Genomic DNA, 15,734 nt, shown 5'->3' on the forward strand with positions numbered 1-15,734 from the left:
ATATTATTAACTTTACAAGGATATTATTAACTTTTTTATGTCTTTACATTTATTTTGAAAGATGAAGCTCACAACTATGGAAAGGGGCGTTACATTACCGACGAGTGCTTGCCGTGTTAGGCCAATCATAATGCACTGGGTCAGCTGGCCAATCAGAGCAGACTGTGCTTGTCAGAAGGAGGGACTTTGTAGAAAATTACTGTTTGATGGAGGCGGGGCATAGAGGACCTACAATAATGTACAGTATTTGAAAAATAATGTGTTTTCTGAACATTAAAGCATGTCAACATATTCTGTTACACCACATAGACAAAATAATGATAAAAAAGCATCATATGACCCCTTTAATGATTTTGATTATTTATTTATTTATTTATTATTATTATTATTATTATTATTTTAAACAATTGTACATGTTGAACATGACAGTTAATCTGAATACATATTTGCATGGGTTGATCTACAGACCTGTTAAACTAAATATTATTTTACGAAATTATTTACATTAAATATATTTTATTGTTGTTGTTGTTTGTGTTCATCTCTCCTTCATATTTATTATATTTCATAAATTGGTCTTTATACAAAAAATATACAGTTGTCTTTGTTTTAGGAAGGGGGTCTCTCACAAGGGTCTCATATCTGGGAGCTCCATGGCATTCAAAAGTTTGAAAACCCCTGCACTATGTGTAGAAAATATCCCACAATCACTCCCATTTTATCCAAGAACTACAGGCAATTTATTTTGATTAATAAAATATGGTGTCATAAAATGTTACCAAGAATTACATAATTACGTTATACAACCACTATAATCCATATACTAGATTAAGGAGTTGATTTACAGTAATGAGGAAGTGCTGAATGCAGGTATTAGTCATGCACTCAAACAACATTGCATAACCTCTAAAATCAGCTCTATGCCAAATTAAGTGTTAACCATGTGCCACCTGGAGAGTGGCTTAGGTCAACAATCATGTACAGGTAATATACGTATAAGAGTTTAACAGTGAAACATACTTTCTGCTAGATGTTTATTCATGATGCCATCAGAGTTATGCATGTCTTTGACGTAGGTCACCGTGTCTGCTGTGAGTCCGGGGATGTGCCTCCTAGGGCAGTCCTGAATTGGTGACATCTGGCTGGAGTGTCACAATGACAGCTGTGTCTCAGTGCCAAGCAGAGTGGCTAGTGACAGGTGTGTCCTGCCAAAGGGTCACATACAGACACACACTTTCAAGCAGTCTCTGGACACTTTTCTTCATCTCTCTCCGAACGGCTACTAGCAAAATGCAGGGCTCTTTCCTCCAGGCCCGCTGTGAACAGCCAATCATGACCACCGATTGGGGCCTTCCTTTGATCATCGCTCTACTGCTACTGGGGCTTCTCTACGTGTTCCTCTACCTGCCTGCAATCACGCTGCTGGAACAGGCCCTCGCCAATCAGAGCACCAACATGGACTACCTTCCTAAAGAGGACTGAGCAGAAGTTTGCCTTTGTCTGTTTAAGATTGACACAACTGTATAAAATGTTTATGTCCTTCTATACAAGTAACCTTTAATCACCAAGAATAGATCCAGCTCTAGAGATGTGAATGGTGAATAAAATTTAACCTCAGTTGGAGGAGGAGGAGGACTGTGCTGCTCTGAGATTTCTCACCTCATAGAACAACCTTGTGTTTCCAGTCCAGCCCGAGGGAGAGGAATTAATCACACAGAAGTCATCGTTGCAGCTTATCGTGTCAGAAAGAATTTGTAAATATCCTATTTAAAATCCCTGCTCAATCTAACCAGCACAACTAATCTATTCAGCTCGAGAAAGGTGGGTGTCTTTGGATATGAAAAGTAAAATAGTAATTGTTGTAAATGTTATGATGAATGATTGTGACAGGTTGATCTGTAATTTGGTTTTGTCTAAATATTTTATGGTTTATGTGTAATGTGATTTATTTGCCCTTTTACCATAAACTGTAGATGAATTTCATACATTATAGTCAAAAAGTTGAATGTAATGTACTTGAACCCTTTGAACTTTGTAAATGATTCATATGTATATCCTATTTGTACAATATTTAAATCAATAAAGTTTTGCATTGCATGTACCATGTAATCTAATGTTGTGTTTATTATTGCTAGAATGAGTTGCTTCATCTTTCATCACTAAACTGAATGTGGGCGCTGACTGTGATCAGTGGATATGTTCAGGGAACAGGACGATGGAGGGCAGACTTCTACTTTGATGAAATCCTGTAGCATCCACTGTGATGTAACAAAGTCTTGTGCAGCCAGCATATGCATAAGTGTGTGTCTGGGTGAGAGAGAGACAGAGAAAATGAGATAAAGCTGATATCATGATATGTCAAACAGAGAATATTTATTTGGAATAGCCTGATTTAAAAAAAATAATAATAATAAGATATAAGTGACCCCTTTCTCAAATCAAGCCAATCTCAGATGCCTGTCTTTGTGATATCATACAGACAGGTCCCTCCTACGACAGTTTGATTGACAGTAGTGTTTCAGCACAGACTAGACTGGCGTCTTACCTTAGACCCGCCCTGAGTGACATCATCAGTCCACTATTGTTTTATCACCGGAACAGATTAGGGTGACTAGACGTCCCGAAAATGGTCATTGCCATATTTGATTAGGAAGATACCGATTTTTTATTAAATAACGATTTAAAATAAATAGAGGGGTTTTGTCTCACATATAAAAATGATAATAGAAAAATACAACAATAGAAAGAGGTGACCAAGATGGAAAATTCATAGAAAATTCTTAATGGAAGTAAAAATAAATAAAAAGTCTTGGTTTTTGAATGTCATAAGAGTAAGTAAATGATGACAAAATTGTGAACTATTTAATACAAAATTCTCACACATTTTAAATGAATAAACAAGGAAGACCTTTGTCTGTGTTTACTGTAACTAAGAGCAGCAATCACATACAACATTAATAGTGGATTTATAGGACACTGCATCCACCTGTCATGTAAAAATGTTAATACACAGTCATCCATGAAACCATTTGAACAGATATAATGCTTTTGATCTGGCCCGGGGAGCTCTATTTGCTAAATGACTGTTAAATCTTCTCTGGTGATTTTAGGAGTGGGGAGGTGGGGTGGTGGGTGTTTGCAACTAAGGCTTATGCGGAAAGATGCCCTAAATGTGTGTTCATGTGGGTTAATTCTCAAAGACGGGCATTAATATTTTAGCATGATGGCAATGTTTTATTGAGTAACTTTCTCTGGACTGGAAGATGCCAAATGCTGAGGCATACATCTTGCGGCAAAGGCAGGCCTCCTTCTTTGATTGTGTGAAAAATATGTTTTCTGTGACATGAGCTATCAAAAATATGATATGATATGATATTATATTATATTATATTATATTATATTATATTATATTATATTATATTATATTATATTATATTATATTATATTATATTATATTATATTATATTATATTATATTATATTATATTATATTATATTGGTTAAACAGTTCAACTGTTATTTCATCTTCAATATCTTTCCGAACATGTATGACTTTCTTTAAGTAAATGGTGACCACGACTTTATCTGCTCCCCATCCACTTCGCAAATGTTATTAGAATGTCAGCGGGGAAAAAAAGACATTCTGCTAAATATCTCCTTTTCTTCTTCATAGAATACAGACATTCATAATAGCTTTGCAACGAAACAAAGGTGTGTAAATGATGACAGATTTCTTTCATTTTAGGATGACGTCCTGTAGTGTTGATGGGCTTTCTTTGATGATGCAGAAGGAACTCTGTCTCACTGTGCATCATTCAATCTCTATGGCAGGGTTCAAGTTTCATAATATTGCTATAGCATGTGCAACCTCATGGGATCAAGCAAAAGGATACTGCACCAGAGGAGATGGACCTACATCGCTGTCTACCAGAGACCTCCCTGACCCACCCTCCCCCTTCCAGAGGCAAATGGAAAGAGAAGGTCTGGTTATTTCTGTGATGTCTGTCCATGAATTGTTAATGCCTTTGAATTGTCTGACTGCACTTTGCTGAGCCTGAGCTGGTTAATGAGACCTAAGGGATGGCGCAAAAGAGAAAAAAAGAAAAACTGACAAAGAAAAGTGGCATTACCTCTGCACAGCAGATCTTTCCAGTTTGGATGGGGAAATAAATCTATGTGTCTGATGTTATAACTCTCATGGGTTATCAGAAAGTAACTTTTCCATTAAAGGGAAACATTTGGTACATGTATTGATATTATGTATGAATTAATATGTTTTCAATTTATTCATAGTTGTATTCACAGAGGATGCATTAAACTGATCAAAAGTGACGGTAAAGACTATTACATTTTACAAATAAATAATATATTTCCAATAAATGCTGATTCATCAGATAATTTCTTAAGCACCAAATCAGTACATTGTAATGATTTCTGAAGGAATATGTGAAACTGAAGACTGGAGTAATGGCTGCTGAAAATTATGCCATCTCGAGAATAAATTATTTTTTAACAATAACTTATTTTGTAATAAACTGTAATATTCATGTTTTTCCTGTATTTTTGTTTAAATACATAAAGCCTTGTTGGGCATTAGAGCATAAGAAATGTACAAAAATCTTGTATATACTAATTTACATATTAATTTTGCTCCCATTTTTTGAATTACAGGAGCCCCTTGTAAATTTTGGATCTTGCTCTAATCTGTTGGTTTGCTTAAGTCTGTGTTTTGTAGGTTTTTTCACAGTGGGTGGGATTTTCTTAAATGTGCGTTCAAAACGTCCCCACTAAATATTTTATTTCAACTGTGCATTGCTGCACTGTCTGCTGTATTGTCGGCAAGATATTTCCTCTTAGATTTATTAATAATCCGCAAACAGTTATATGCTCTACTTTGCTACATTTTAAACCCAACTGCAAATCAATTCAGATGTTGTTGTTTTTTTTTTAAGTATCTTATAACAGAACAACGTGGAATCAAAGAATGCAACCTTATTATCTCGTCGCAAACATCAGTGCACTGGCAAATCTCCCACTGTTGCAAGCACATTGGAGACGAGATCGCTATAAAAGGAAGACTGTGGTCTTAAAGCATGTACCCTGTATTTCTTCATTTGGAATATTTCTAGAATCTTGCCATCTCTCGGTCAGCTTGTTGCCATGGAATTCCCACAGTGCCGCTCCCTCTCCTTATGTCACACAGGCAGTTAGAGTGAGTCAGTATTTTTCCACTGTAAGACATACAGCATATACAGTTGCCGCCAGTCTTAGCTGCACACAGATGATATGCACAGTTTGGAATGTGCAACATACTTAAAATGTTGACCGTGGCAAAAAATATTCAAGAAGATGCATATTTTAGGTGCCCTGACAATGCATTTTTTAATCTGTGAGTTCTGCGCTTAATATTTAGGGTAACGATTTTACCTCTATCTCAGCTGCTGATGATGTGCAATGTTGTGGATGACTTCGTCCCAGACCTATTCCCCATAAGGCACTGCTGTTTCTGCACCACATGATCTGCTAACAAAGCACCAGAGATTAAAGAGCTGTCAGCTCGGGGCTTTAATCTCCTAAAGAGGGACCGCTGGGGCACACAGGCACGTCACAGCACATACTTCCTGTCACTGCCTGTTGTCTGAAGGAGGGATGGCAGTGACAGCATTTATGCTTGACTTAAAAGGTGAGGCGAAATGAAGGATGATGCTTTTTGCTTATTAACAAAAGACAAAGACTGTACGTGTTTTCATATCAGTTCCCTGAGGGATAGTAGGAGTGGCCACGTAACACTGAGTGGAATAAGAGGCGTTCAGTCCCTCTTGGGCAGTTCCGCCAGATCGTTGTGCAAACACAGCAGGCCCACTGGGGTTAACTCAGCCACGTAATGACACCACAGTGGAATAATGGGCAGCCAGGCTCAAGTTTGTTTTCATTTGCCATGTAAAATGGCTGATTCTGAACTGTGGGGACACATACCTTGGGAAGAAACCTCTCACTCAGGTTCAGTTCACAATCAGAGCGCCATTCGCAGCAGTAGAACCATCCATCTTCCTTTTAGAGCACATTTGCACATGTGCCAAAAGTGGGCCAAAGATCACAATCCCAACGCACATCTCCACTCATTCAATTTACACTCAGCCGATTGTAATTATCCCAGGGTGCAGAAACAGAAGAGTTTAGAGGGGAATGGGAAAAATGGGTGTTTCCAGAATCTTTACACTGTCCTCATTTGAGGAAATGAAGCATGGCCTCGGCTTGACCCCGTCTCCCTTGGTGGCGCTCATGCAAATGGAATGAAGTGTGCAGGTGTTCGACAGCGCTAATATATATATATACGTGTAGGTTTAATATATAAGAGTGCACTGACAGATCTAGATCATTTGCCTTTGCCAGGGGAAAAGAGCCACGCTGCAGTGACAGAAATGACTCATAAATGGCCACACACTGTATGCATACACTCTACTTTACAGTACATTTATGAATGAACCAGAATGAACGTCTTAAACTGATTCCCACTCCTAAATGAACTACTCATGGAGCCTGAAATTGCACGTGGAAATCAGGTTGATGAGAGATCAGCTGGTGTTACCTCCTGTATACATGTAGACCAGTGAAATATATATATATATATATATATATATATATATATATATATATATATATATATATATATATATATAATTTATTTAATACGATAAAAAACAGTTTATACATATAATTTTTTCTGCCTTGATATTAAAATGAAGGAAAAAAGTTTAATTACAGAAAGCAATTCCTGAACATACAATCTTATCAAGTACAGTATTTTTTGAATAATCATTTATCTTAGACAAAAAAATAAATTAAATAAATAAATAAATAAATACCTGGTGCTAATATTATGGTGGGAATGCCCAATATTTATTTGTATGGAAATACTTTTTTTTCAAATATTAGTGATATATGTATACATACACACACACAAACACAAATAAATCATAAAATGTTTTAGAATGATGATTAATATGTTAACACCTACTAATGACTTTAGAGAAAAATAATGTTGCTATTTTTTTTTTTTTTTTTGCATTGATTATAGACGACACATTTTGTTCATATTTAGTTCATCATGTTCTTAAGACAAGGTCATGCATGAACTAAAAAGTTAGATTAGCACTGCCTTGTGGTTAAAAATAAATGATACACATAAAGTTGACACTGAGTACGTTTAAATGACCACAAACCCTGGTGACTACTATCCTCATTTAAACCGTATGTGTGATGTTAAAATACTGCCTGATCACACTTTTACACTCTGAGATTGTTTTCTTCTCACAACACATCTTTTTTAGATTCTCAAAGGAAAACAGCAAGAGTGTTTAGAGCAGCAAATGGTTTTACAAGCCAGAACCCATCATTTATTCTCTCCTGTGATATGTCCGTTCAAGGTCCATATGCCCTTATTAGCATAAATCCCCATTTCAGATCCAGATATAGGGTTCAAATACATGCATTTGCCGTATTTAGATTAAAGAGGCTTTTAGCTTTGCCATATATGCAGATCTGGTCATTGCATCAGATTTCATAAGAGTAGCACTTTACCCCAGATGTGTACATTTAGGCAGACTATTGGTCCATGTGATCCCGTATGTATTTAGAAATGGAGATTTGTGAAGGAGCTGAGAGAGTGGATTATTTTGGGCAGATTAGAGTGTCATCTGCTGCGGGTTCAACCAGCGTAGAGAGCAATCATGTGAATGTGTGGCTAGGCAATGGGCATCAGGATTATCAATCCTAATCTTAGAGGGTGAGCCATTATCACTGCATTAGTCTCATGGTCCCCAGAACCACTCATGGCATCTTTGTTTGTTGTAAATGTGTGACTGGACAGTCATGCACAGATCTATTAAGTGCATGATGATTCATTGGCTTTGATTATAATACCTGGTAAACTCTCACTTGCAATACACAGACAGGTCTGCACAGAGTGAAAGTTAAAGTGTGTGAAAAGAAGAGCTACATTCTTTCCCTTAATGGGAAAAATATGTTGTTTCTCTTAGTCTTAGGTGTTCCATTATGTAGCTGAGAATGAGTTTGTAATGCTTTGTGCAGTGATTTGGGAATGCGGATAAAAGGATGCCAGACTGTGCTCATTGTGCTAGTGGTCTTGTACAAAGCTGTGCTATGGCTCACTTCTACAGAAGAGATATCAGATCTGTTAAAGACATTTGCCTCTCTCTCAGCAGGACGTTTAAGGTGGTTTAGAATGAATTGCTTGTATCCCTCTTTTGTAAATTGCCTTGGATAAAATCATCTGCTAAATGAATAACTGTACATGTAGTATTTGTTGATAAAAGACCCCAAATGAAGATCTTTTAAAGACATTAGATTGCATGTGATGAAAGCACTAAATAAGCATAAAAAGTGGTTTTAGATGTCAATATATTGTTTGTTTTATTGAAATATCATAGAATATAAGCCCATGACCTGCCTACAGTCCAAAAGCATGCATTTGCCGTTTTTGGTTAAAGAGGCTTTAAGCACTCTGAATCTGTCCGAAACCGGGGGGCCGTTCACACGGGAAACATTCTTGTTTATTGCCTCTGATATTTTTGTAATTGTTGGTCTATGTAAACATGCAGCTGTTGTGCAGTCCTGCTGTTTTTCAGCATCTCAAGCCACAAGTGTTATGTTTCTAAGGACACTGTGTAAAGTTAACTGCAGTTCACCTATAAACTTTGAAACCATTCAGTTGTCTATGGCTGTTTTGCTTTCCTTATTCTTGAGCTTTCAAAAAAACATAAAGGTGGTAATTCAAGCAGCTCTTACAGTAAGAAATAGTGTTATTGTGAAATTTAGGTACAGAGGTACAGAAAGCTGCATGTGGTGTACAGAAAAATAGATAATGTGGCCACAAAATGAAGAATCTGTTCCCACAATTTAATAATTTGTGTCCATGTTTTATTCATTTGTTCCCTCATTTTAGTTTAATTATGGCCATACTGTAGTAATTTGCTACTCGTTTTAATTATGGCCACGATTTAACTACAATGAGGGAACGAATTAGTGCAAAGTGGTGATTTTTTTTGTTCTTCTTTTCTTAATTATTTATACATGCCAACAATATTGTGTTTTTATTTCCCATGCATGTCATGTACAGCGCTCCATAATTGGGTGAAAGGACATGATTAATTGTTATTTTTTATCATAATTTATTATTACATTATATTACATTAGTACATTCTCAAACTAAATGAATGTGTTACTGTAATCAGAAATTGTTATCGTGTAAACAGAAAAATATAATACCCTTGCCATACCATGACACACGCCCAACTGAAACACACAAATGACATTAAAGCTGTCTAAAAATCCTCTACTTTATTCAGTAATATGTTCTGTAAAACATTCAATAAAAAAATGTAATCACTTATTGCTTTTTATTAAACTAGTACTTGATCTTATGCATATTTTCTCAAAGCATTCTCATATGTAACACGCCTCTAGATAATTGGACAGGTTCCTACTGTTTGGATATATAAAAACATGAACAAATTAAAAGTCACAGATTAACCACACATCCTTGCCATAAGTGCAGATTGAGCTAGTAATCTAAAAAAAAAAAAAAGCCTTGGCCAGTGCACAACCTCACCGTTTGCATATCCATTCGATGCTTTAGGGTGCTGATGGTTTACTAGTCCCTCACACACTTACATTCTTTTTAAGGAAATTGTGTACAAGGCAGTATTTGATGGTGACCTGGCAAGATGCGTTAAAAAAATCAAATAAAACATTATCCGTAGCTTTCGAGGAAGGAAGGGTGCAGCTGAACAACAGCAGGTCCATCGTCATTTTTAAAGCAGTCGGCGCCAACAGCTTCGGTAGCGAATCAAACCATAAATAAATTAATTCATGATCATAAATAAGTTAATAAATTAAAACGATCTGTACATGGTTAAAAATGTCTGTAACTGCTGAGTGTGGCGTAAATAGTAACATTTCGACGTCGACACTACATGCTTGAACTCGGCGAGTAGGCAAGAGAAATTCCACTAACTGCATATAAAGGTATATTGATGGTTACAAATATAATAGTAATGCATGTCAAAGTGTCAGATTCTTCAATTGACTATATAGAGCTAATGTTGTGTGCATGAGTGTGAGATTTGTTGTGCAGTGGATGCTAAGCTGCTGTACATTCATGGTGAGGTAATGAAACAGAGAGCAAGCGCCGTGTGATCCTGTCAGGCTGGTGGAGGCTCAGACGGAGGGCTGGGGCGACCGCTGCTGCCGCTGCTGCTGCTGCTGCTGCTGCTGCTACTCTTTTATAGAAGCACACACTTGCCCTTCTCCACCCATGGATTGTTCTTCATCAGCTCAGGATTCAGGAAAGGGTCTTCAGGCACACACTCATCGATCCACTTCACCAGGCTGAGGAGAGGAAGGAGAAGTTCCCTCATCATTCTGGGACTCAATGCTAAGTGCGTAATCTATTTAAAGTAACAAATTTGGTGCAAAAATGTGTACTATTTAGGAGTAAATAGAGCAGAGATTTGCTCTGTATGCATGTGACTTTGAACAAGGATGCAGAGTGTGAAGGAACTGGGGCCGTGCAAGATTGCACCCATGTTGAACAAATGATAAATGAGAGTGATAATCACGTAACTCTTCGCTGAAGCATTATCCATCATAAGGCGATTAATAGAAACGATGTGTCAGATGAGAGTGATATTCTTAGACTCAAGCTAGACTCCATCCATACCCAAACGCTATTAAGTCATCATGACCCAACATTATGACTCCACAATTGCTTATTCAGCTAAACTACACAATAACACTGAAGCTGTTCACTTCTGGCTGGTAAAAGGTAATTTGCAGCAGAAAAATTACTACTGTGAATATTTCAGGAAGAGAGCCCTGGGACGCAGGGAATGAGATGTCAGTGTAATGTGACAGTGGAGGGTGTGACTAACAGGCCATGCTTGCTCTCAAATTGGAGAGTAAAGCACCAGAGATCTGAGAGCTAATGCTTTGTCCTGAACAATCACCAAGAGGACCTGGCCTCTGGGCAGCCTAATTTGTGACACGAGGTGAACCTGAAAATTCAGAAATAACTGCAGTGAGTTTATGGTGGCATATGGGTTATTCAATCAGGAAACAGTTTAGAGAAGCCACTGATAAAACTGATCACTCTTCACAACAGGAACTATGAGGTTTGAACTATGTAGAGAGGATCATTTAGGTGTGTGTGTGGGGGGGCGTCATCATACATTTTTTAACATATTAGATGATGATTTATTTTATTATTGTTATTTCAATGATTTACTTACATTACTTATATTACCTCCAGAGTTTATATTAGCTTAAAGCATCTGCTAAAATATAGTTTATTATAACAAAAAAGTGTGACGAACAACACAATATGAATATACGTTGTTTTGGTTTTATGGTTGCCATATACACTACTGTTCAAATTTGACAGAAAAGACTTTTACATTTTACATTACAAAAACAAATCTCAAATAAATACTGTTCTTTTGAACTTTTTATTCATCAAAGAACCCTGAAAATGTATCAAATAAATAAATAAATATATTCTTTTTTATTTTATTTTATTTTGTTTTTCCACAAAAAATATTATGCAACTGTTTGCAACATTGACAGTAATTATAAATATTTCTTGAGCAGCATATTAATATATTAGAGTGATTTCTGGAGGATCATGGGACACTGAAGACTGGAGTAATGATGCTGAAAATTCAGCTTTGCCATCACAGTTATAAATTATATTTTAAAATACATTAAAATACAAGTTATTTTCAATTTCTAATGATATTTCACAATAATTACAATATTTATTGTATTTTTAAACAAATGCAGCCTCGGCGAAAATAAGAGACTGTTTTTCTTTTATAAATATTAAAAAATCTAATTGACCCCATAACCTTTACGCTACACTGAATATTAAAATAATACTGAAATCCTTAAAATGCACAGCAAAAAGTCACAAAATTGCTCCAATTAGCTAGTCTTAACTTGCATTAGTATGCAAAGAGAGAGCTCACAGAGTAATATGAGAGAAATAGAAGTAGAACTATTATATTGTCAAAACAACCATTAAATGTAATGTTTAGAAGTTATTATAACAAAACATTGACTGGTCAATGCCATTTAACCGATGACAATTAAGTATTTGGATAATAAAAGGACAGAATACATGGGTGATGTTCTAATGGCTTACTGTTAGCTTTTTTGTACTTGATTATATGATGAAAAGCAACAAAAATAGAAGGAAGGTAGAAGAAGTCATTATCTTTTCTGTTGTGATATGGGGCGACAGAATAAAATATGATAGTTGGAACAGAGACTATCTGTACAGTGTGTAGAACTAAAGAAAGCAGACTCACTCTGTCACTGTCTTTGAGGATTTCTCCCTTTTGAAGGCCAGCTGGTACTTGAGGCTTTCTACCTCCTTCTTCATCTGGGGCAAGTCCATCTCATCCATGACTGCGGCTTGATGTGGAAGTGATCAAACTAAACCTAAACAAAAAGATCGAAACAAGAAATAGTGTTTTCGCACACTGTCCCAAAACAAATGCTCATATTTAAACTGATTTAGTGGATTTTTTACATGACTCTTTCCACAGCCATCCTATGTTTTTAGACAGGTGAATTGTGCTGCCTCAAAATATAAATGTAACATATGTTAACTTAAAAAGCTGATTTTGCATCAGTCGATGACGATTGCAATGAAATCTTGCCAAAACAACACCTCACACTATTTGTAAGAACAGTAATAATGATTTGTGAATGTGATTTGTATGCCCATGCTGAACAGTTTGCATATGTTCCATGATATGAAAATACACTCTTAAAAATAAAGGTGCTTCACACAGAGATGCCACAGAAGAACCATCTTTTTCTTACCCTTTTTATCACCTGAAGAACCTTTTTGAGATGTTAAAGGTTCTTTATGGAACCATTTGACAAAAAGGTTCTTCTGTGGCATCGTTAAAGCACCATTATTTTTAAGAGTGTAAACCATGAAACCACTTTTTTGTCATATTCAGTTGCTCTGATACTACAATAATGCATTTTGGACTTTTTCATCAAATATTGGTATATTTGATTCTCTTTTTTATTTTGCATTTGATTCCTTCATTTAATTAAAGTTTTATTCACTGTTCTTGCATTTTTATTTTACAACAACTGACAAAGTAAAAATGTGTGGTTATTAACTTAAAAAGCTCTTTTGTGTGTGTGTGTGTAGTCTAAGGCTAATTCAGTCATGCTACATTTAAATTTTGACTTAAAAACGAGCTGAATAGATGTCACCACTCACATTTTAGGCTTCCTCACAAAACATTTCTCAATAAACATACTGTAACTGCACATATTCTACTTTTTCCGTTCGCTATTTTTTTTCTGGGATGTTCTGCATGCATAAATTTAGCTTTCAAATAAAAGATTTCAGTAATTAGATGCTATAGTCCTCCTCTCTGAGCAGGAGTTAAGGGGGATCCGAGTTTGAGTTTTGAGAGTTCTTTGTGTTGAGAGGAGTCCAGCATTAGGGCATGTGTGAGCCAGAGTGCAAAGACAGTTCAGCATGCAGGTGTTCAACTGCCTGTCTACATCCATCCCATAAAGGCTTTTAAGTGCTTCCCAGCAACACCAGCCAGACACTGGAGCCTCGCGCTCTAAAAGCTCTGATTTCACTATCTGACACTAAACACACTCAGAGCAGCTGCAGGAGATTGCGCTGTTTTTCCAGTCAAATGTGATGTGAATAAATGGTTAGGGGACACAGATGTTTCAACTTCTTTCAAACCATCCATAAATACTTAACGCGTATGGGGATATCCAAGAAATACCTTTTAAATGTGAATTTGTGTGTCAATATAATGAAATCTGAAATCTTTTGTTGTTGCCAAAGGTAAATACACTGATTTCAGTGCTTCACTGAGGCCTTAAACAAATATATAATCAACAGTGGCCCAGAATATACAGCAGTTTGCCACAAGCCCCAAACCTCTTTTTCCACCCCATTAGTCATGAAACAAATATTACTGATGCAAAAATATATATATTTTATTAAATGAATGGCTGAGACTATTCAGGTTTATGTTTTTGGTTTGTTCATAATATTATGTGTACAAAAGGACAGTGTGACATATTAGATGGAGGACCAGGACAAACTTCTCAAATCAAGTTCTTCATGTAGGTGGTTCAATCATGTAGGTCATCACCACATTGCATTCAAATAGGGAGGGTACATTTCAGTTTGATTAAAAATAAATAAAAAACTAGAATTAAAAATGTAACAATTACTAAACAAAAGCACATTTATATTAATGATACGTGTGTGTTGTGTCCTAACTGATATTGCTGGTGTATAAAGAACTAAAGAAGATAAATTAGACATCAAATCTGTCAAGAAATAAGATAGCAGAATTTCTGCAGCTACATGATCATCTGATGAAGACCAGCATGACTTGCTGTATCTCAGTTACCTCCGATGTATTTAGGTTTCCCAGAGCAGATAAAACTATTAAGAAGCTACTGCAGGCTGAAGTCTGAATTGCAGGCTTCTTAATTTCCTCCTTCTTGTAAATATAGGCTACATTTAAATAACCCAATGATTTTATTAATCAAAAATGAGGGGCGGGTAAAAAGCAGGATGCTGAAAATCTAAGTTTTATGTAACACCGGCAAAATCACTGGCAACCACAGCGACGACGGATGCAGGGAGGGGTAAAAAAAAAAAAAAAAAAAACAATATGAAAATGCAAAAAATAAGAATGCATGGGTATCAATAACATTTCCCACTAACATCATAAGTTATGTCAACTGTCATCAAGAGACAATAACGAAAAAGATGAGATCGATATGAATTCACATTTGTGTCGCTTACCTCGGTGATGTAGCTACCTTTGGATAACGTTAATACCCGAAGCCCGTCTTTGGTGCAGAATGTTCTTATCTATGGGAAATGTCCTCAGATCAATCAAAAACACATACGCTTGTGTCTAATTGACGAAAAACGATGGACGACTGTATATCCGATGTAGACAGACAAAAGACTAGACGGGGAGACTGAAGACAGGCTCGCAAGCTCCGGCAGCAGCGCAAGAGACAGCTGAAACGATGCTGAAGAAGTTGAGCCGATGGCAGTGGTTACAGCCTAGTAAAGTGCTGCTCAGCCGCTGCTGGGCCAATGTGTAGAGGAGGTGCTGGGGCAAATCTGCCTGGGAGGGGGAAACAGAGGGCGGTTATATGCAGCTCAAGTCTAAATGTCTCTCCTAATGTTGGAGACAAAAGGAAACCCGACGTCCTTTTGGCGCTAGACTTGTCAGTGTCAGAGTTTAGATTTTCCATACGCATATGATTCTACTCTCCGGAACTTTTAGACCACTTTGCCCTAATATGGAAAAACTGAGCTTTTTTGTTGTTAAAGAAAATCAGCTTTGATGAACATCAGGCTGTCAGCATGAATTTCTTGCCTAAATAAAAGTTCAGTAAACAAGAAAAATCGTTTTTATTTTTTTATTTTCTCTACGCCAACTAAAATAGTTCCAGTCAAAACGTCAAGCTTCGTTTGTTGCCAAGCAACACGGAGTTTGAGAGCCGATTTGGAACGGCACGTATTTTGACGCGAATCCGCCGAGCTTTCCTTCCAAACTCAAAGCGTTCTGTGATCCGCTCCGGGTTTTTTTTAATGTCCCAGTCAGTCAGTCCTCGCTCATTGAATTGAAACAG

The 15,734-nt window shown here is 36.6% G+C and overlaps 1 protein-coding gene across 2 annotated transcripts in view; it reads right to left on the minus strand.

Moving 5' to 3' along the window:
* LOC127950976 (guanine nucleotide-binding protein G(I)/G(S)/G(O) subunit gamma-13-like) overlaps positions 1 to 15,325 on the minus strand; it is a 115,761-nt gene extending 100,436 nt beyond the window's left edge. The window contains exons 1-3 of one of the 2 annotated variants that reach the window (XR_008152568.1): positions 14,890 to 15,325; positions 12,386 to 12,518; positions 9,631 to 10,409 (exon numbers count right to left, since the gene is read on the minus strand). Coding sequence is in view for 1 of the 2 variants with exons in the window: in XM_052548470.1 (XP_052404430.1) it covers positions 10,304 to 10,409; positions 12,386 to 12,483 (204 nt within the window). In the remaining variant the exon portion in view is untranslated. Of the gene's footprint in view, positions 1 to 9,340; positions 10,410 to 12,385; positions 12,519 to 14,889 lie in introns of those variants that run through there. The other variant, XM_052548470.1, reaches the window with a different exon arrangement.
* Between the last annotated feature and the right edge of the window lie 409 nt (positions 15,326 to 15,734).

The sequence above is a fragment of the Carassius gibelio genome, chromosome A3, assembly GCF_023724105.1.
Source record: "Carassius gibelio isolate Cgi1373 ecotype wild population from Czech Republic chromosome A3, carGib1.2-hapl.c, whole genome shotgun sequence".
Lineage (NCBI taxonomy): Eukaryota > Metazoa > Chordata > Actinopteri > Cypriniformes > Cyprinidae > Carassius > Carassius gibelio.